At 33.1% G+C, this 24,009-nt stretch overlaps 1 protein-coding gene and 1 long non-coding RNA gene across 2 annotated transcripts; both read right to left on the bottom strand.

Annotated features, from left to right (window-relative positions):
* Positions 1-5,309: 5,309 nt before the first annotated feature.
* LOC25492002 (serine/threonine-protein kinase-like protein At3g51990) lies at positions 5,310-7,333 on the bottom strand. Its single transcript, XM_013600055.3, has one exon. The coding sequence runs from the start codon at positions 7,233-7,235 to the stop codon at positions 5,799-5,801; it is 1,437 nt and encodes a 478-aa protein (XP_013455509.1). The 5' UTR covers positions 7,236-7,333; the 3' UTR covers positions 5,310-5,798.
* A 10,470-nt stretch (positions 7,334-17,803) lies between these two features.
* Positions 17,804-22,099, bottom strand: LOC112421208 (uncharacterized). Its single transcript, XR_003011380.2, has 2 exons — positions 21,788-22,099; positions 17,804-18,979 (listed from the first exon to the last, which is right to left on the bottom strand). It is a non-coding gene; the product is annotated as an uncharacterized lncRNA (long non-coding RNA).
* Positions 22,100-24,009: the final 1,910 nt, after the last annotated feature.

The raw sequence follows: 24,009 nt of genomic DNA, 5'->3' as shown, positions 1-24,009 counted from the left end.
TTAATCTACGCCATAATTTTCTGAAATCCAAACTTAACCCGTGGCTTAAAGTTGCTTGATTGAATTAATGTTTACTTTAGAGTCAATAGGGAAACAAAATCTATGGAACATTGACACATTTCTTTTGAAGGTAACACATTTGTTAATTGAGGGGTGTCCCTATTCCTTGCACAAGTTAGATGAGTAAGGTTCAATCAAAGTATATAATGAAGATATAATCAAAGTATTATATAATATTCAATAGAGCATATAGTTAAACAAGTACAAATTCAAAATTTGACTTGAAACAAGCTTCAATTTGCTTGATTTTTTAGTTTTTTATTCTTATTGTAATCAATTTTGTATAACAATCACATGAAACTCTGTAAAAGTTGTATATAGAGTCTGTTTTGCAAGACCATTAAGCTAACTTATAGCTTATAAACTCCAAAATTTCTCCTCGACCATCAATAGGTTTAGCTAGGACATTTACAACACGATCCAAATAACCTTGTCACTTATTGGTTTCTGAGCAATTCTTCCTATTGCTTTTACCGAACTTTCCTCTTGTATCAGCAAACCATCACCCCTTAATACAACACCAACATTTTTGGATTCCAAATTCAAGGCAATGTCTACAGTACCCTCTTCAAGTTCGACTAATTCATCTGTCATTACTTCATCAAGACCATAAATACGAGCAATGTCATCACCTAGTATGAATAAAAAAGATCTTTTATTAATGGTCAATTGGGATTACGAGTGTAGGGTGGGATGTAAGACAGCATGCTTCAGCCTTCAGTGAAACATAAGTCAATTTTAAAAAAAGGTATCAAACAAAAGTCCTAATATTTTATAGTTTGTTACAAAAATAGACACGTATATTCATGTAGGTTTTATTTTTTAAGAGAAGGATGCTTGTAGCAAAGATTAAAATATAATTGGAAGAAGAAAAAGAAAAAGAAAAAAAACAGAATTTGGATTTACAAATGCTATTGTTAGATGATTCAAGAGCTCAATCATATCCAAGCATGATACTAAATTACTAACAATACTAGGGGCCTGTTTGATAAATAGCTTATTTTCAGCTTTTATCATGATAAGCACGTATGTATAAGCTTGCATAAGCTATTTTAATAGCTAAAGATAAAATAACGTTAAATTGTTCTTCTATGTGCTATAAGTGGTTTTTATAAGCTATACTAGAGAACTAATGAAAATCATTTGAAAAAAACTTATGAAAATTGCTTTGGTTTGATAAGCCGCCACCCCTTTACAAGCCCATTGAATGTCCTCTTCACGAGACTTATACTTACGGACCAATTTTTTGGATTGAATGCTGCCCCATATTGTTAGTAATATAACCGCAAGCGCCAATATAAGTACCTTTCTTTCCACTAACAATCTCATTGTGGTAAGGCTTTCTCTTATGCACTCTTACCAAAACATCACCTACCCTAACATCCTCCACCGTGTTTGTTACCTTTACCATCGCTCCCTCTCTCTCTTTAACCACTTTCTCGCTACAAACTCCTTTACCATCTCCCTTGACACTGCCCTTCATACTCCCCACCGTGACATCCTTACCTCCCTCGGACACCACCTTTGAACCCCTTACCACTTTCACGACCCCCTCCCCAACGCTCGTTAATCCCCATTCACCGACTTTCACCTTCTCCTTGCTCACCTCAATGGCGCCTCCTCCACCTACGCAACCCTTCTCAACCTCTCTCGCCGCCGCCTTATCAAACCTAGCAACCTTAGCTACTATATTGATGTTTCCAAAACAGACAGAATTAACAACTTTCAACAGTTTACAAACATCACGAACGTTCGAATATCTCACAAATCCATATACTTCCCCATCCACATTATGCCTAGCCGGAACAACCACTTTTTCTAACATGCCACAAACCTCTAACCCTTTCTGTAAATAAAAATTCGATAAGTACGACGGAAAATTAGTAAAGTAGAAAGTAACAAATCTACGAGATTGAATTGCGTTATCTGCACCGTTGTTGACTGTTTCCCTTCCACGTATAGCAGGGGCACCTATGACATCCGCACTTCTGTTTTCCAAATCGCAAATAGCAGCATGTGCTCCGCTGCGCTCTTTATGCCTTGTCCTTCCCTGTGCAGCCGGAGCAGGTGCACCTCTTTCAACACCTCTACGATTCCTTCCCTGTGCATCTGAATGAAATCATGTGTCGCTCCTTCGACTGCCCCTACCGCGTCTCTTGTCCTCACAGTCTTCCCAATCCCTATCTGAATCCTCATAGTATTGATCAGCAACCCTATCCTGATAGTAATCCGCATTGCTTCCGCCGAAAACCTCATGTGAACCCCTAAACCTAGTCTGTCGCCTGTCAACAAAATTCCCCTATCTAAACCGCTTGTCCTCCATCTGCCATTCCATTCTTCGATCTGCCTGTCGCCGCGCTTTCCTCCTCCTTGGACTCACAACAAGCCAATCATCCTCATCACCCTAATTTGGTGGCACCCAGCCTGGCCCCCTCCCCCCCCCCCCCCCTATGTGATCTCTAAACCGGCGAAAGGGAGTACCGGTAGGCCTGCTCACGGAGGAACCGCAGCCCGTCCTCTCTCTCAAGCTCACTGTCGCTCTCTCTCATTCTCTATTTGATGTATTATGATCAAAAGTATTGAGTTGACATATTTTTGACATTAGTTAAGATATGCACAATTGGGTTATATTTTTATAAGGAGTTGTATTATTTGAACATCCATATATGTGACAACTTTTGTTACAACCAAAATTTTACAAAGGAAATGAGGTATTAGCACAAAAACAAAAGCAATAGAAAGATAAAGTAAAAAGATAATATGAGTACGAGAGAGAAATATGTCACAAAAGTTATCAAAAATGGTTGTTCAAATATAATTTCTCTTTCATAAGTATGTTTTAATGTTGAATGAGTCTCTTATTTTACGATCTACATTTATCAAAATTTGATAAAATTGATTAAGAAATGGATTAAATTGATTGTCAATTTTCCATTTGAAGGCTAATTTGTAAATTTTGAGAACCAAATTATCCCATCCAACTTTGATGACTAAAATCATGATTCATTTTCAAAAAAAGATTTGCAAAATACTACTAGACCGACACAGTTAACCTGAGAGACCAAAATGTGAAAACAATCTTGGGGACCAAAATAAAAACACAAAATTTTGAGAGTCTTGCATATTAATGTGAGAACAATGCGTACATATTAATTTTTTTTATGATCGGGGTTTGAACCATGATCTTGCATATATTATACATTATTCTTATCAACTGAGCTAAACTCACAAGGACATATTAATATTTTTTTTAGAAGATGGTGAATCATGTCACTACCAAAATAAAGATGGTGAATCATGTAAAAGATATTTCCTATTCCACAACATAGATATCCCTAAAAAGATATCAGTGAAGTGGACTTTACCCCCTCCCATCTAGAGAGACTTAGCTATCTGCCACTTGTGCCAAACCTTATCTGTAGCTGTTTGAATTACATAAACAGTTATAATTTAGTTATAATACAAATTGTTAAACTAATGACCACAAAATGACGAATCAAAACTTTGTTATTGGGTAGTGGGGTGGGTCCATTAGACACTACGAAAATGGAAATGGTTCCAGCAATTTTTTGCCATCGCCTCTTTGTTTTATATATATAAAAAAAAATATCATAGAGCAATCTGACATATTAATCTACGCCATAATTTTCTGAAATCAAACTTAACCTGTGGCTTAAAGTTGCTTGATTGAAATATTGTTAATTGATTGAATTAGTGTTTACTTTAGAGTCAACAGGGAAACAAAATCTATGGAACATTGAAACATTTCTTTTGAAGGTAACACATTTGTTAATGAAGGGATGTCTCTATTCCTTTCACAACTGTGCCTATTTGGAGTGGCGTTTAATGATGCAAAAGCACATCTGCACACTATTCGATATAAATTTGCCGTTATTTGAAGAGACTGCGAATTGAAGCTTCTACGTTAAAGTGATTTTTTGCATGATTTTAAGCAAACCGTAATTTGCAACCATTCATTCAAACAAATACTTAAATGAGTAAGGTTTAATCAGCACTCAACATGACTACCAACATTTTGTCGTTAAAAACATAAAAAAACTTACAATAATGAAGAAATAATCAAAGTATTAGATAATATTCAATTGAGCATATAGTTAAACAAGTATAAATTCAAAATTTGACTTGAAACAAGCTTCAATTTGCTTGATTTGTAGTTTTTTTATTCTTATTGTAATCAATTTTGTATAACAATCACATGAAACTCTCTAAAAGTTGTATATAGGGTCTATTTTGCAAGACCATTAAGCTAACTTATAGTTTATAAACTCGGAATTACGGGTATTTGAGCATCGATAGGTTTAGCTAGGGCATTTACAACACAACCCAGATAACCCTCACTTACCGGTATCTGAGCAATTCTTCCTGTTGCTTTTACCGAACTTCCCTCTTATATCAGCAAACCATCACCCATTAGTACAACACCAACATCTTTGGATTCCAAATTCAAAGCAATGCCTTCAATACTCTCTTTAAATTTGACTAATTCACGTGCCAGTACTTCATCAAGACCATAAATACGAGCAATGTCGTCACCTAGTATGAATAAAAAAGATCTGTTTATTAACAGTCAATGGGATTACGAGTGTAGGGTGGGATGTAAGACAGCGTGCTTCAACCTTCAGTGAAACATAAGTCAATTTTAGAAAAAGATATCAAACAAAAGCCCTAATATTTTTTAGTTTGTTACAAAAATAGACACGTATATTCATGTAGGTTTTATTTTTTAAGAGAAGGATGCTTGTAGCAAAGATTAAAATATAATTGGAAGAAGAAAAAAAAAAACAGAATTTGGATTTAAGAGCTCGACCATATCCAAGCATGATACTAAATTACTAACAATACTAAGGGACTGTTTGATAAATAGCTTATTTTCAGCTTGTAGCACAAACGCTTATCATGATAAGCGCATATGTATAAGCTTGCATAAGCTACTTTAATAGCTAAAGATAAAATAACGATAAATTGTTCTTCTATGTGCTATAAGTGGTTTTTATAAGCTATACTGGACTAATGAAAATCATTTGAAAAAAACTTATGAAAATTGTCATAAGCTATTTTCATAAAGTCTCCCAAACAGTCTCACAAAACTTATGTCAGTAGATAAGTTCAAATAAGTCAATCCAAACTGGTCCAACACTTGATAAAAGAAACTGAGATGAATGAAAAAAGAATAAAAAAAAAAAGGATTAGACAACATCAGTGCAATTCAATTGAAATTTTAATTGAGCTAGATACAACCAAGTTATTAAATTATGAAGCAATTGAAAGGTTTTTACAATTTTCAGCAGCAGCTTCATGTTTGTGTAAGATAACATTACTATATGTTCCTAAATCATACATTGGTTATTGACAGGAAGAATAGGGAAAACAAAACCTTTGACAAAGATTTTTGAACAGTTTTAAGGGAACATAAGTTATGTACCCTTCAATCCAAATCCAAATACTTACAGTTAAATGAACATGTCAATTCTCAAATCCACAATCAATGAACTAACACCAAATCTACACAAGTATAATTTGCAAGCAAGGAAAGCTTACAAGTTATGAAACACGGACACGACACCGACATGTTGACATAAGTTTTAAAAAATTGAATAATTGAATGTAACCACATATGTCGGTGTTGTGTCAGTGTCAGACACAAGACACGCCTTCAATCTGATTTGTCGGTGTTACAAGACTAAGCATCACTCCAATCAAAACGTTTATGAAAATAACTAGATAGCCTCAGTTGCAAGAGAATTCAAAGTTGATTCAGAAATCTCATGCTGTTTTGAAGATCTCTCCCCAACAATCTGAACTTTACTCAAACCAAAAGCATCCTTATCAGTACCACAAGGCCTGTATAGATTCTTCCCTTTTGCAAAATATCTTCCACTTCCAAATCTTGAACTAGAAACTTGTTCAACTGATTTAGAACTATGTTCAACAACACCGTCTCTTACAAATTCCGCTTCCTCAGTCGTAGCCATAAGGTCCATCAAGTTACTACTGAACCCCAAATCCGAATGCACTCTCCTCGAATATCTCAACGCAGACTTCGACAATCTAGCATCCAAACCATCAAAATTCCCATCTTCCACAAACCTCGAACTATTGACATGTCCGTTCCTCGGTTCAACCGGACGTCCAACGGTTTCAACCATCATACAAGGGTTATTAAAACCATTCCACGAATGATTCGGAACCAATTTACACAACCCACTAAGCCAATTAACAACCTCATTCATCGACGGCCTTCTCTCCCTACAAGACCTAACACATTTCGCCGCAATCAAAGCCAATTGTTTCCTCACAACAAGATCCTTAGGAGGTGGTATTCTAGGATCATAAACAGCAAAAACTTTCCCTTTCTTAATAAGTGGAATAGCCCAATCCACAACAGAAGGAGGTGAATAAGCAACATCAATAGCTTTTCTTCCACTAATAATCTCCAACAACAAAATCCCAAAACTAAAAACATCAATCTTAGTACTCAAATTATCAGGTGTAACATAACAAGGATCAAGATAGCCCATAGTACCAGCAGGTGGAGTTGACCTCACCCTATCAAAACCTCTAAGTGCTAAACCAAAATCACCTAATCTAGCATTATAATTCTGATCAATAAGAACATTAGCAGATTTAATATCTCTATGAATAACAGGTGGGTTTGATGAATGAAGAATATCAATAGCCTTAGCAGTTTGCAAAGCCAAACGAATTCTTCTACCCCAGTTAAGATTTCTTGAAGAAGAATGAAGAACATCAAAAAGTGTACCATTACACATAAACTCAACAACCAAAAGCCTATCTTTAGAATCATTGGTGAAACCAACAAGATTAACCAACCTGGGACTATGAATTTTCGACAAAATATCGATTTCATTATCAACTTCATTGGTGATTTCAGAAGATGAAATGGGTCTTGATGGTCTTTTTACTGCTACAGGTTTACCACGAACAATTGCTTTGTAGACATAACCATGACTTCCTTTGCCAAGAAGTTTGTTGTCTGAGAAATTGTTTGTTGCAGCTTCAAGGTCACTGTATTGAAACTGTTGGATCTTGATGGTTTTTTCTTTGTTCTCTTTGTTCGGTTTTGATGATGATGTTACAGAATTTGAAGTTGAGATTGAAGATTCAGCTTTGCAAGAAAAATTGAGGTAACCCATCTAAGGCTTATGGATTTTGGAGAGAAAATATCAGAACACAGATTTGGCCTTTGGGTTTGGGTAGAAAATGTTTATGTTATGGGAAAAGAGAGTGTAATAGTGTACACTAAGTTTTATTTTTATTACAAACGCGTTTTTTTTTACATAATACTAGTAATTAAGTGCTTCATGTGATCTTATTTACAAAAAACAATTTACTTTTTAGATACATTGAATAATTTATGTATTTGATTTATGTTCTTGATTAGTTACATATATTATTCAATGTATTTAAAAAGTCAATTTTCTCTTGTAAATAAGACCGGAGGGAGTATTATTTTATTATCTCTTTCTTTAAAAAAAAGTATTATTTTATTATCTTGACAAAAAATTAAAATTTAATTTAATGGTGTTTTTTTGGGTATATCTGTCTGTCTGTCATTGAAATTGGGGTCCACTTTTGGAATAATCTCGTGGCCCTAGGTGGGTAAAGTAATTGCGGATGATGTAAAGGCTATAATTTAACAAGAAATTTAAGTTTTTTGATAAAGAAATGATATTTTCCCACTCCCTCCCTTCTGGCCTATATATAAATTCCTTTTGTTTTTTTCTTAAAAAAAAAATTGTTAATGCAATGATTTGTCTATTTTATTTGTTAATATTATTAAAGAGTAAATCAGAGATTCTTTAAGTTGCTTAATGTAATAGATTGGTTGTTTAATTTTTTTTTGCACGTTTAAGTTCTTTAAGTTGGCTAATTTTGTTTTTTTTTTTTTAAGTTTTTTCTATATCAATGAGGTCCTTTTTAAATTATTTACTCGTAATAATTTGGGGGATTTTAAACCTTAAAGGACCTAAGTGTTATAAAAAATATTTATAGGATCATCTTATTACAATTTACAATTAATTAACTTTGAGGATCTGAGTGGTACAAAAAAAATTAAATGACCAATTTCTTATAATTAAATAATTTAAAGGACCATCAGAGTAATTTAGCCTACTACTAAATTAACATTTGTTTGTATGTGTGTTTAATTTCAGTTTTCATGTCCTCGTGAACTTAACTCAGTTGGTATGAACAATGCATAATATATGCAAAGTCTTAGGTTCGAATTCCAACCACCAAAAAAAAAATTCACTTTTCATATTTAAAAACAAGTTAATAGTATTAATTAAAGGTATGATTAAGGAAAAATAATAATAAATGCATCCTGTAATTTAAAAAAATGATTTATATTTAGGGACAATTTTTGTGTGAAATGAATACTTATATATAAGGACGAATGAAGTATTATTTTAGAACGACTCTTTTCCATACTCTCATTTTTTATGATCTTAATTTTTTGGTTTTAATTTTGGGTTAAATATGGTTTTGGTTCCTATAAATTTATCACCTTTTCGTTTTAGTCCCTCTAAAATTTTCCTTCAACTTTTAGTCCCTATAAAATTTTCAATCACTACTTTTGGTCCCTATTTTTAAGTTTATTTTTTTATTTTTTAATGAAATTGTGTAGAAAGGTGTAGAATATTGTAAAAAAAATTCCCAAAGTCATTTTTTCGTAATTTTAATTTCGATCAGCTTAGTTTTTGCAATGACTTTATTTTTTACTCAACGTTTTTAAATTTATGCTTGTTGTGTTTTAAATTAAGGAAATGTTAATAAGTGTTTTTACGACGTTTCTTTAAAAGTTTAAACTAAATATTTATTAAAAATTATGCATTCAACGTATTAAAAATAACAAAAAGTAACTTTTTTATGCAAAATTTATCAATCAATTTATTTTAGAATCCTTAACGAATGTATTTGTTACTATAACCATTTAAATTAGGTTTAAATATGTCTTTAGTCCTGGCACTTTCATCAGATTTTGGCGTTGGTCCCTACATTTTTTTTTGTTTGGAATTGGTCCCTGCACTTTGTAAAAATATTGGTATTGGTCCCTCTATTAACTTTCTGTTAAAAAAAAACGCAAAACTATTGGTGTTGGTCCCTGCACTTTGTAAAAATATTGGTATTGGTCCCTGCACTTTGTAAAAATATTGATATTGGTGCCACGTGGCGTGAAATGATTGGGCCACGTGGCACTCTGTTGGTTGTTTTTTTTTTTTTTAACAGAAAGTTAACAGAGGGACCAATACCAATATTTTTACAAAGTGCAGGGACCAATGCCAAACAAAAAAAAGTGCAGGGACCAATGCCAAACAAAAAAAAGTGCAGGGACCAATGCCAAAATCTGATGAAAGTGCAGGGACCAATGACACATTTAAACCTTTAAATTATAGTCAAGGTCATTTCAAAACAAAAATTATTGTCAAAGTCGTACTACGTACGAAATACGAATTAAGAAGATTCACTTGATCTCACCCGTGATTTCTATGCACTTTCGTTGCCCTTGACTAGCGGATTGTTTCCATTAGTTCTTTTACTACATAACGAAATTGTATTATCAATTTAAACTAATTGATGTCACACAAAGTCATTATAGATGAAAATGTATTCACATTTATTTGTGTCACGGTTGATAGGATGTAATCCAAGGTTTATATTATGAGTCTAGAGAATGTAAAGGTTGTCTGCAAGTATATATTGCATATAAGAAATATTGGTATAGCTTCAACGAATCAAATCCACTGTCATCTTGAAATCAGAGTTAATTAATACATGTTGTCTTCTCGATCAAATTCGATTAACATATGTTGCAGGTGTTTGAATTGAACAAGTTAAAAGCCAAAAAGAATTTCCCACAATTCAGTTGTAAGAATATTTGAAGAGGTAATTTTGAGTGTAAAACCATAGACAACTTTACCATGTTTATTGGAGATATAGTAAGTTAGTTTTTTTTTTTTTTTTTTTTTTTAAATTCAAACAACTTCATTAGATAGCAGAAGTGTTACAAACAGTAGCAGAGCTAATAATAGGGAAAAATATATCCTACCCATGAGTTACAACCAGTTTGCATAGCATGGCTAATAAGTCTGTGAACTAGAACATTTAATATAGATTTGGATTAATTTGGTAACATAATTCCATGGTATCCAGATATGTGGAGAATACGTAGAGGGGTTAATCGGAAACATAACTCCGACATCCAAAACTTGGTACAATATGCATATAGAGTCTTGTTTAGAACATAACATATACATGAGTCTATGTGAGAGTCGTGAATGATTATGTGAAGATGTGTGCATGACTATGTGTATCATGTGATGTTTGGTGATGGTGAATGATATATTTTTGATTTGGCAATTAATGATAATGCGAGTATTTGTTATATCTTGTGTTGATGATTTTGATTGTTATTATATCGGTTCAATTTATTAAATAAATATGTGGACTTGTAAATCTTAATGTTATGCTTCAAGTTCATTTAATCTTTATGTTGAATGTAATCACAATCCAGGGTCTTTGGGCATTTTGCTCGCATCTTGGTGGATGTTAACATGTCCGGGAAACGATTTGATTCGGTGTTAGTGGAACGTGATGGTTACGCTTTTTTCGGTGTCTGTTGAATATGAAAGAAAACATGCCTTTTATCACAATTGTAAGGTTTTGGGTCACACAATAATGCAATGTACGAAAATTAGTACCAATAGCACTGCAGTAGGTTCTGAGTTACAGCAGAAAAGGCACACTCTAACACATGATAAGCATAAGATGGTTCACTCAGATGGGAAAAATCTCAAGAGTAGGTCTAAGTGGAGGTTCCTCAAACTAAAGAGCTTATTAATATTCCGACTGACATTGTTTTACAACAGAGTCCTATTGTAGAAGGACTTGAACAACATCTGGAACAACTTGAAGAGGACATGGTAATAGCAACACATATTCTGCAAATTGATAATCAGAGTGGTGTTGAGGATGCAGGCATCACCTTGAACAATTCTTTCGATCTGCTTAGCTCAGTTGAGGTGATTCCCCATGGGGAGGATACCTTGGCAGATGAGACCTTCAATGTTACCTCTGAAGGGTAGTTGGCTGCTAATCAGTCGGGTACATAGGAGGTTCCTTTAGAGACTGTTGGTATGGCTATTAACACCACTTTTAAGGGTAGTGGTACCTTAGAAACTGGTTGTCATAACCATAACGAACAAGAGGAAGAGGGATCTGGGAGGCTGTTATTCCCCACATATCTTTCTCATTCTATTGATCAGGGTAAAATTGTCGGGAGACTGTCATTCCCCGATGTTAACTTTGAGTCTATCCCGGATGCTTTGGATCCAGTTGATGGGCTGAAAAGTCAACATTTGTTGTGTCTTCATCTTCAACCTTGGCAACCCCTCGTACATCTTCCGCATATTTTCTTAGTTTAGATAAGAGAAATGTTGTCAGTTCCCCACCTTGTATCCCTAACGCAAAAATTATAAAAAGTGTACAAGTGATGAAGATATTCTGGGGGGACATAGAGGACGATGATTATGATGATTCTTCTCAAGTTTTGTATTCCATCCCTTGTGTTGCTAAGTATCTGCAGGATACCACAGTGAAGGCTACTCGTTCCAAATGGGGAAGGCCCAAGAAGAAAAAGAAGAGTTCTAAGACTAGATTGGAAAGCAGTTCTGAGGGTATTAAGACATGTTCCAAAGCACAAAATCCCCCTGCCATTTCATCATGAAGCTGCTGATGACAGGTCATCTTACATTATTCTTAGCATGTTTTTCAGTCATTTTCAGTAGGTTTTAGCAGCAAAAACGAGGAGTATTAGAACGATTGCCTGTGATTTCGGGACTTTTGTAATGTTTTCTATATTTGAGTTTGTAATTCTAATTTTCCCGAAACATAGGAATTTTAGGGGGTTTTTGAAGTAATTCACGGAAAAATCATGCAAATCAGCAAATCAAGAACATCTGAATAATTGTCAAGAATTTGGGAAGACCAAGAATGAAGATTCAAAAGGCCCCAATAGACTTTACACAGGGAGGAATTCTTTTCCCATGTTCCGAGGCAAGTTATTTGAAGACGAAGACCTAAAAACGACGAAAATCGAAGAAACTGGGCCAAAGCAACAAAAGCATGCACCTTGGGCACATGCCATGCGCCTTAGACATCTTGCATGCGCCTTGGGCATGCTTGATACGTCTTGGGCATTGCTCATGCGCCTTAGGCATTTGAAAATGCCAAGGGAGCATGCGTAATTTTATGCATTTTTGCAAGTTTAGCCCGCGTGTTTAGCTCAAACCCAGTTAGAAACTCTCACTATAAATACTAGCTTTCACCATTCCAAATTTCTCGTTCAGAATTGTGGAAGTTCAAGAGGAAGGCACCTTTGGAGCTTCGGGAGAGTTTCTATCTTCTCTTTGATTTTCTAGGGTATGTTTTTATTTTTAGTAATTTGTTTTTAGTTACAATGTATAATTAAATCTTTTTAGGTTAGAGTTATAAGATGAATCTCTATTTATTTTTGTTGGATATTTATTTAATTTAATGTTGTTTATTTTATTTATTTTTTGTTCGTTATTAAGTTTCTTGATTTAGTCATTTATTTCAAAGTAGCGTAACCCTAGATTAGGTACTTAGGTTGTGACAGGACCTAACATTGTTATTACTATCTTGCTGCTTATATCTTGATATTTATAGCATTATACTAGTAATTATATGTTTAGGAAGTAATTAGTTAGTAACTAGAAAAAGATACCGAAATAGAGTTGACCCTAATAGTAAGTACTTAGAAGGTGACATTACTAAGACTGCTGAACCTAGGATATAACTGGTTAGTAATTAAGGAAACAAACGTCTACGGGGAATAAACCTAGATCAAACCATTCTATCAAAACCCTTGGTAAGGTAGATGAGATAGGGCTTCCCGTTTGTAGATCTACTAAGAGTGGGGAGAGGGTGTGCTATGAGTGTCCTAAGATTCATAGATGTGCTGAACAAATGGAACCTTGGCCTTCATTGCCTTGGAAAAAACTGGAATGCCAATTTAATTTTATGTTTCAATTACCTTTGAATTAGCAAGACCCCGCACGTAAGGATCATCGTGCGATCAGCAGGTGCAGTTAACCATCTGAGGGATAAACCTATAATCAACTAGGAGAGTAAGACCCCGTAGGTTAGGATCACAGTGCAATCATCAGGTGCAACTTAAGGATTGACTAGATTAGAAACGTCCCAACAACCTCATCTCATTTATAGTCTACCTAAGATAAATAAATGCGACAGTACTGCTATTTAATATCCAACAATATAAACAGAGGGGGATTCGAAGAAAACTAACCTCCACTTACTTTTCTGCAACCAAAACAGGTAAACTTGCTCTGTTGCAAACAAATAAAAATTGCAACTCTCTAACCCTTAACTTTTATATCGTCAAACTTACAAAAATAAGTAACGCAAATTGTTTGGACGAAATGACAATCCCTGTGGATACGATACTCTGCTTATTAATTGATTACTTGGTAAACGATTTGGTACACTTGTCATATCCGACCATCAAGTTTTTAGCGCTGTTGCCGGGGATTGTTGATATTTTCGACTAAGCAATTTAAATTTTTTATTTTTATCTATCTTTATTTTTCTGTCATTTATTTTTCCGCATTTTTATTTGTATGTTTTCTAAAATTAAAAAATACCAAAAAAAATTAAAAATTTAAAAATACCAAAAATATACTATTCTAATTGACTCTGTCCTACTGATAGACAATTGGCAAGTGTATCAAAAACTATCGAAGTAGTAAAATATCGTTCCTACAAGGACTATTTTTAATCTCAACAATTCTACTACGTTATTAAATAGGATGTATAAAGGTTATTTTGATTTGCCACTAGGTAATTGATTTGTTTGTTTGCATAAAAGTAACAGCTGAAAATTAAAGATTGATTAAGAAAATATGGAGAGAGATGAGATCGGGTCTTTCGAATCATCGATATTCCTCTAATTGGTATATTGCCCCTATTCTTATGAATGATTATCTAGTTCCATGATAGTTAACAAAATAGTCATAATCAATCCCTTGAGTTAGGACCCTCTTCTTAAACTACAACCCCTAATTCCTTAGGTGGTCTAATAATCTTTGAAGGTTTTAAGCAGATTAACCTAATATCACTAACAAACGATTATCCATTTCCTAGACTAACCATGTTTATTAGAACAATTCAATTAGGTCTAAGTCGAAAGCTATGGTCAGTAGTCATTCGTTCTCACTAAATCATGTTTATATTTGATCAGGATATAAAAATCATTAAGAACAATCGAATTGAATAAAAACTAGATTGTCATTCACAATAAATAGAGTTTCACAGCAACATGGTTCAATTAGGATTACAAGGAATAATCTCTGACCTAATCTCTAAGAGATTTAGCTACTCATAATCAAGTTTACAAATAGCATAATATGAAATAATTAAAACATACATGAACTGAGGATGATGAAATCGCCCTTCCAGCAGTCTTCAGGTCATAAAATCGCACTTTTACTCTCCAAAATCGTAACCCTTGTTTCTTGATCTGACTTCTGTTTAAATAGGAAATATTTTATGAGTGAAAAATCACGCCGCGCCTATGTCCAACCGTGTCACGATTCAATTAAAACCTAGAATCCTTCCAAATCCTTCTTCAATCGTGACACGTTTCTAGAATTCGCGTCACATTTTAAGAAATTGAAAAACATGCCTCCTTGCCAATAAAATTGCGTCACAATTATACCAATCGTGCCGCGTTTTGTTACTTTAAGCTCTTTTGTTTTTTTTTCCTTGCTTTTTAACACCTCTGGACCCTTTACATTGCTCCTAAACTCTATAAAATTATCATAATAAGTCTTAAAAATTACGTAATGACAACATGTCATCACAACTCCAAACTTGAATCATTCCTTGTCCTCAAGGAATTCATTTGCAACATTGACAATCGAAAGTAAAATAACAGTTACCTGATCAAGTGATAGTACCCAAAAAGTTCATTTTCCGACTAGCTAAAATTGAGCAAGTTTGACTTGTTTGCATCCACCAATACACAACTCCACACAACAATTTAATAAGGGTTCACTCAATCAACGTGAAAATCTACATATTACCATACGCTTGAAAAGTTTCTAAACGTCAATCAAAATCAATGTCATTTCACACTTTGAGGACTTTCAGGGTTATAACTGGGCTTAGGCGAAGGTGAGATAATATTTGGATAAGTAGGCTACACAAAATTTGAGTTAAGCACTCATACGGAAGTGAAAGCACAAAATTCAATCCATCATTCACCTTTGGAACAACAATTATTGTGAAGGTACTAGATAATACTTGTAACAATTGGGACAATCGAGTTTGAAGTTACTCGGATTTTCAATGTTTTGTCCCCTTTTCATTCTATTTTCTCTTTTTTAAAATACCCCATTTTTGGCATATTGTTCATGATAAAGTTCTTTTCGTTCTTTTCTTTGTTCTCTAGCACCCCCATGAAATTCTAGCATACTTGTTTTAATATGTTATGTAAGATGTTTCAACGTTTGCGATGTTTCGATTAATGTTCCAACATCATAGTGTAAACAGAAATAAAAACAAGAAAATAAATGGCAGGAAAGTAAAAGACACAATAAGTTTGTTGACCTAGTTCGGTGACAAACACACCTACTCTGGGGGCTGCCAACCCAAGAAGGAAATCCACTAGTGTAGTCCTTATTCTATAACTCTCAACAAACTCTTCGTTTACACTAAAGACCGAGAACCTACCCGTATAAACTTCAACCTAGGAACTCCTCGATTTGAGATCCCATCTCAATATCCTTTGGTCAGTCACAACCCCTGTGACCTATCAGACCTCAAACACAAACACAAAAGTTGAAGTTACCTTCAAACAAAACAACTAGCACCTTGTTTCACAACTTCGGTGTAGTACACAAGAGTATCAAACTCAACACACAGTCCTAAGCATGTATCACAAACGATACAAGAAAGGATCACACTAAAGGTTCTAAACTTGCATCATAAACGATACAAGAGTAGAGCACATGTAGACTTAAAACTCTAAAAATCTAAACTTTTTAGAATGATGGCTTGAATAATCAATTAGGTCTTGAAGTCTCCCTTATATACTGAAGCAGCTTGGGCTAAATACTTTAGTTGGGCTTCAGCACAAAGCAGATAGGTTCAGTTAATTTGCAAAACATGAATCATAAAAAAATATGGAAAGTCCTAAAATGTCGGGTCATCTTTAGGAATCTCCCAACCAATAACAAATATTTCCTAAAATATAAATACTACTTTAGAAATATTCCACAGCTGATTCTGTAAAGATATGTGCGTTGCTTGGTCAATAAGATAAGGAAATATTGTTTCCTTAAACAATAAAGGGCGCGTGTACAAATAGGCTTGAACCCAGGCACACTGAACATCGTATCCAACATCTTACAGAGATGCCTAAACACATGTTGGAACATTGGTTCCAACAACACAAACAAGGATATTTGTTTTAACAATAATGCAGCCAATACAAATACCCAACACCCCACCCCAAACTTAGTTGGTTGCAAATTCCAATAGCAATCTCAAACTTATTGTTTAGTAACACTCTACATTGCCTAACTCAAATATACATTTTGGCTCAATTCCTAAAAGTCACTAGGCTTCATACGCAGTTTTGTCACCTGAACAAAAAGGATCTAAACCTACCGTCTCAATTTGGTTTGCAAAAAGGATAAATTTCAAATAAAATCAAGGTAGGCTTCAAAGGCTCACATGACCAAGCACTTTGCCTCAGTGTATAAATGACATAGACCATTCAACAGTAAAGAAACAATGCAAGTTGTAGAAATGTAATTTGCACGGACACTCTATATAAGTAAATTGGAAAAATAAAATTTGACCATAAACCTTATAGTGTTAAATTTCTGAGAGTTGTGACTACCTACCTCACATGCCGAACACTTCGCCTTTGAATTTAAGTCATTCCTCCTTATGAATTTATTTGGAATATCAATAGAAGAAGCATCATTAAAAGAAACTTGAGCATGTCCAAAATCACGTATCTTCAGTTTGCAATCAACATTACCAAGAATATTTTTTGGCTTCAAATCGCAATGAAACACATTATCTGTAAGGGAAAAAAATCGAAGTACACGAGTTTAATATCATTATCTAATATAGTGAAGGAATCGATTATAAGCATATCTTTATGTATAAATTTGAGGCCTCGAAGAAGTTGGTAGAGGAAATATTTGTGGTGGTCTAGAGTAAGATCATTATTTGCCTTAATTACATGATGTACATCAGATTGCAACATAGATAGCCTAGAACTCACAACCCTATTTCAGTTAGAATCGATTTAAGGGTGAAAACTTAGAAATTTTAAGTCTCGAATTCTTTTAATGGAGAATCCATTTAGATATGACGTAAAAGCTACAAGGGTGTGCTCCGGTTAGAATCGATTTAGAGACAACAAATCAATTATGAATCGATTGTCCATTAAATCGATTCTAACTTACATATGTAATTATGGAAAAATATGACCGGTTCTTTTACTATTTTAGACAATGATAGTAAACTCATGTATTTAATTTTTTTCCCCTTGTATCTAATGCCTTTGATTGTGATTTGTAACCATAAAATATTCTTGCTAACGTTCATTACAAACTATTGATATGTGATTTTGGACTTGCTCGAGTTACATTTAATGATGCACCATCTACTAAAATTCAACCATGTTGATTGTTTCATTATTCAAATATGTTTTTCTTGTAAGGTTTTCGATCGGAGTTACATTTAGAAAGATCTATGTCAACGAGAATCCTCACATAGTGCCCACCACGATGGTATTAATTTGTGGAATCAATGATCAAAGGAGTTCCAATCGCTCCGGCTATCTTGTGCATTGTCTTTTCCCTCCAATATTACCTAGAGCCAAGCATTGCGCATATCCTCTAAAGTGGAGAACTTAAATTCATAAAAACCTCTCCCAAATGATACCAATTTCCATTGTCCCGAGTGTTTCCACAGTTCCGAGAGTTTCAAATATAAATCTTCGGTAGTATACAACTTATCTCCCTTACTCATAACTAGACTGCCATGTAGGAGCCGCTTACATTCATCAATTCCCTTTTCATATTTGCCCGTGTAATCTTAATACTGAGAGAATCACCTTTGATGATTGGAACTGGTAACAGCTCATCAATTGTCGTTACTGAGCAACTCAAAGCCTACGCAAAAGTAACCTTCATTTGTACTTGGTTCAGTCTGTTTCGAAAAATCCTTATCTGCGAATGATACTTTTGTGATCGCAGGTGTGGAATAGTTATGAAACTGCACGGATGATGAGAAGGCCGATGTGGCTGAAAGCTCTGCCTGCCATTCGAAAGGCACGTCAGCAGCTGGAATAGCCATGGGCCGGGTGGAGAAAGGGTGGAAAGAAGGAAGAAGATGATTAGAAGCGTAAGCCTAGCAAAGGCACGTGAAGGTTATGTGTGGTAAAATGAATCACGGTGGAGAATTGTATGAAAATGCACCAAATGGAAATCACAACCTCCAAATAACAACACGTACGAGAAGCAAGATTTCATTAATCAATGACAGAACGGTTACTCAATTGGGTTGGATTCCAAGAATTTAATTGTAAGCCACCAATTGAAAAAGGTAGCACTCAATTGATTAATGTTTGGTCTTGATTACCACAATGGAAGCATGAATCAAGTTAAAGGTTGGAGAACGACACTCCTGCTAGTAACCCTAGCGGAGAGTAGATAATAATTAATATAATTGTTTTAAGGTATGCCAGGAGTCAGGACAAATATCAAAAGGAAACAACGACATCCCAACTAAGTTGACACTCCGCGAAACCTCCAACCTATGCCGCCAAAATCAAAAGATTTTAATAAAAAAAAGCGAAAATTAATTACAAGAGGGGGGCTAGGCCAAAACCCTAAAAAACAGAACGAAAGAAAGAAAGAAAATAAAAGCACCACAAACTATGGAAATCTGTAGTTTGGCAAGCCACAACGACCACGAAAGAAGCAGCAAAAGAAAACTCAGCTAAATAAGTATTAATCACGTTCTTGCTTTGTGCTTGCAAGAATGTTTGGCAAGTGAATGAGACACACATTGCAAAAGTAGGACCTATTGCCCAAAGTGCAATCGTTCCTCCCACTTATGCAATTTCTTTTTGTCCAAATGCCTCTAAAATTGGTGTTGTAAATATGTAAAGAAGGAGGAGTAAGATTGTTTTGAAAAACAATACTATCTAAGATCTTTGTAGATACACTCCAAGCATTTTGTATTGTTTTGCTCCATATACTTGTCCACAAAGTGTTTCCAATGCACTTGCCATCCCAAGCAATATACCAGTTATAAATCTGCATAGAGTAGTCATGACAAGTGAGTGCATATGCAGCAAGGTCAGTTGAGCCAGTTGTAAATAAAAGCTTGAGTTATTATATATGTGCCAAATGATGGAAGCAAGAAGATTTGGATAGTGGCAGGGCCTGCTATATTTCATCATTGGCACATATATAATAACTCAAGCTTTTATTTGTCGTACAATTGGCTCAACTGAACTTGCTCCGTATGCACTCACTTTTCATGACTACTCTATGCAGATTTATAACTGGTATATTACTTGGGATGGCAAGTGCATTGGAAACACTTTGTGGACAAGCATATGGAGCAAAACAATACAAAATGCTTGGAGTGTATCTACAAAGATCTTAGATAGTATTGTTTTTCACAATATTCTTACTCCTCCCTCTTTACATATAAAAATAATTATTTTATAGCTCCCCTAATCAAAAGATAAAGATTTGATTGTCATATATATAATATAATATAATAGAATACAATTATTATTAAAATTCCTAAAATAAAATTTGACTATTTTCCAGCACTTCAAATTTTTCTCTAAAAAAAAATACATATTTATTATTTAATTATCAAAAATATAATATAATATATTTATTACTTAATATTTAATCAAAACATTAGTTTTTCAAAGTAAACAATTAATGTTTCACTTGTATTTTAATTATTTTTTTCAATTTATGGAATTTTTCTTTATTATTAAAATATGGCATAACAAATGGTTTTTATTAATAATTTTCATAAAAAATTTAATGTAATACACTGAATAATTTAATTGATTTAAAATAGTAAATATGATATATTCCTTAAAGTACCACTGTACCAGTCAATAGGAAAATTCCTAAAGGATATTACTAGAAAGTTATTTCTTTCCAATTAACACACAAAATGTAGTTTGTCAACTTTTTAGCACAATGTATTTTGATTATAATTCATCGAGGTTATATTATCTAATAAAATTAACTATTTATTTACTACCTAGTGAAGAAAAACAAATTATCTTATAGGGTTAAAACGTGACGTCGACGCACCATTTGGATCACATTAAACGAATATAATAAAAAGAATTCTGCGAAGTATGTTCTTTAATGTGGTGCACATGGTGTGTTCACGTCATTGTTCCATTAGTCTAGTCAATATCATAGGGATCAATCTTGCAAACAGTAGAAACGTCGGGGAGTAAAAATATATAATACAATTTCAATAGGTATAAATTGGAAGCTCTTATATTTGTAGGGACCTTAAACATATTTAACCCTATAATATAATTAATTTTTTTCACTAGGTAGTAAATACATAGTTAATTTTATAAGATAATATAACGACTTAATGAATTTTAATCAAAATACATTGTGCTAAAAAGTTCACAAACTACATAAATAACTTTTTAATAATATCCTTTAGGCATTTTTTTCTATTGACTGACACTTTAAGGAATATATAATATTTACTATTTTAAATCAATTAAGTTATTCAGTGTATTACATTAAATATTTCAATAATATTTTTATGAAAATTATTAATAAAAACCATTTGTTAAGTTCCCTAAATTGAAAAATAAATAATATGAATATCCCAATGTAACATTTTTTTTGAAGGAATATCCCAATGTAACATAAAATGTTTACTTTTGAAAAATTAATGTTCTGATTTACTAGTGGATAACTAACATCTAAGACTATAATTTTTATGAAGACATTGATAGCTAATTCCCTCATTTTCTAAGTGATTTTGATTGTTAAAAACAGATTTTCAGGCAAAACGGTTCAGGAGTACCAAATTAAATGTAGGGTTAACAGGTCTTCACCCCCTGTAATATAGGTCATTTCTGGTTTTCCTAAAATATTTTTTTGATTTACCCCTGTAAAATATTTTTGTTTTGATTTAACCCCTTAATAGGCCAAACAAAAATGAAAATTTCTTAAAAAAAAAAAAAAAAAATATTTTACTGGGGAATCCAGAAATGACCTATATTACAGGGTAAAGACCTATTAACCCTTAAATGTATAAGCATACCAAACAACCAAAATCTACAAACTATCACATTCAATTTGAAATTCGACATTCCAATTCAACTAATCTCATAAAAACAGAAATCAATAATGAAATTAAACATTATTATCATTCACTTATGATTAATTAAATTAGTTTACACAATCTAAACATGAAACATTTTTATTCCAAAATCTATTATGCATGCATCATGAATCTAATGTTTTCCTCTTCTAATTTTAAACCCATGATCACAAAATTATAAATATAAGTTTATGCATGAGTGAACGAGGGAAAAGAGGAAATCCACCTCTAATCTTCTTTGATGATGCTACTCCTACTTCCATTGCTCATGATTCTCCTTAAATCTCTAGCTTTCCGAGATCTTCTAAATTCCTTGAAGCCCTAATTTCTTCTTCACTCTTCTCTCCATAATACTCCTTGAATCTTCATTATCTCAGCCTCCTCAATCTTAGAATGAATTACCTAACTTTAATTTCTTGCATGTGGTATTTGATCAAGGAATTTAGAGGAATTGGTGAGGATGAGGGTTTTTTTTATGGTGAAAGGATGGATGAGAGAACCACGGAAGAGTAGGGTGAGCGAAATTTTGGAATTCTGATTTTTTTTATTTGATAATTAGGTATATACAGGGGATATAGGTGATTGTCCCATTTACTCTTTTGTCCTCACTAAACATGGTAATTCACTTTTTTTTTTTTTTAGGTTTGGACCTAAGATGGTTGGGCTTACTAATTGTCTTAGTTCATTCTCTAATTTCTTCTCTAATTACCTTATTTAGGATTAACAATGGGCCATTATACCATATACCCCTACATTTAATCTTTTACCCCTACAAATCATTTGAAATACCAATTTCATCCTTTTGTCATCTGAGTTCACCCCACACAAAATTCACCCGACATAACTTTTCAGAAATTGAATACTCAAATCAAAGTTTTCTTATAGAGAAACATGTAATAATGGAATTAAAATTTGAATTTGAAGAGAGAAACATGTTTCAAAGTTTTCAATAATCGGAACTATTACACAGGGTATAATGTTCTTAACAATAGTATTGGTATGAATTATTTAGCTAAGAAAGTTTGTGGGCTCTTACACAAACCTATTTTTTTTCGTCGATATATAATATTTACAAAATATTACAAATATATTTCAGATATTCAGGAACTCATCCAAATAAATTCGTATTTAGTTGGACTTGATCGAATCTCGCGTGATTTTTATTTGGGATCAGATACCTTAAAACAAATTCAAACTGCACCCCAAACACCCTTTATTCACATATGATTACACTGACACATATTTTCGATCAATGTTTTGTCAAAAAAAATAAAATCAATGTTATACAAATGAACAAATAAAATGAATACACATAACTCAGAAATGTTTGATAGTAATGATAAGTTTGTATGTAAAATAATAAATTAAAATCTTCCTCTAAAAATAAAAGATTAAATGAAAATCTTCCTTTGCAATCTCGATATATATAAGATCGTTCCAATTTTGAGAAAATGAAACGGTCTTAGTAAGTATTAAAATTCGCAGTATCTTGAAATTGTCAAATATAGTAGTTTCTTTTTGGTACAAAATAAAAAATAGTAGTTATTAAATTCTCAGTATATTTTTTTTTATATCATATAATCATACTTCTATTTATATTATATCCGGCAAATTAAAATAATAAAAGTTTGCACCATTTCATGAAAATTTCTATTTATTCCAATGGATACAACTTTTCAACTGGAAAATTTTGACCATTTGAATTTAAAATTTAACCTAAAAAAACTATCCAAAACAAAACCAAAGTCGCATGACACGAATTCGCAAGTGTACAGTTCTATTGAGTAGTAAAAATATTGATCCATAGGGAGTAGAAGTATTACCAATCTAATTTTTAGTTTTGATTAGTTGAAAAGGAATAAGTTTTTTGAGAGTAGTGTTTGTTTGGTTTAAAATTCAGATTTAAAAAGCATTAGGGGATTCTTGTTTTCATCGTAATGTTAAATTCTAAACATTCCCTATCTATTTCTCTACTTCATATGCTAAATTCAATTCTAAGGACAAGGTGTTCTTTGGTATTTTATGTTCCTTTCAGAATAAATGCATCTAAATAATAATCATGATTATTCTCATGGTTGATTACCATTGAGACCCTTTAAGTGTAGCCTTATAATCCTAAGACTCACAAAACTATTCTCATGTTTTGTTTATCTTGTCTAATCTCATTTGCTCCAATATCAAACTTCACATTTCGGTCTCTCATTTGATATTTGTTATTAGATTAAACAATGACGAGATTAGATTAGAAAATGAATTTTAATAAAATTGAGTCTAGACTTAGGTTGAATAGGATTCAATCATTAGATTAGTCCAACAATCCCAAGACTAAAAGAGTATACTCACTCATGATCGTAGTAGACAAGGGATTAAAATGTAAAGATATGGAATATAAAGGCATGAAAATAAACAACTAGAAATGTAAAGTGCTGGAAAATAAAGTGCAGAAAA

This window comes from Medicago truncatula, chromosome 4 (assembly GCF_003473485.1).
Source record: "Medicago truncatula cultivar Jemalong A17 chromosome 4, MtrunA17r5.0-ANR, whole genome shotgun sequence".
Taxonomy (NCBI): Eukaryota; Viridiplantae; Streptophyta; class Magnoliopsida; order Fabales; family Fabaceae; genus Medicago; species Medicago truncatula.
This window is presented reverse-complemented; position numbering and strand designations above follow the sequence as displayed.

Excerpts from the sequence above, each read along its gene's own strand:
- LOC25492002 (XM_013600055.3), bottom strand. The coding sequence starts at position 7,235 with ATGGGTTACCTCAATTTTTCTTGCAAAGCTGAATCTTCAATCTCAACT.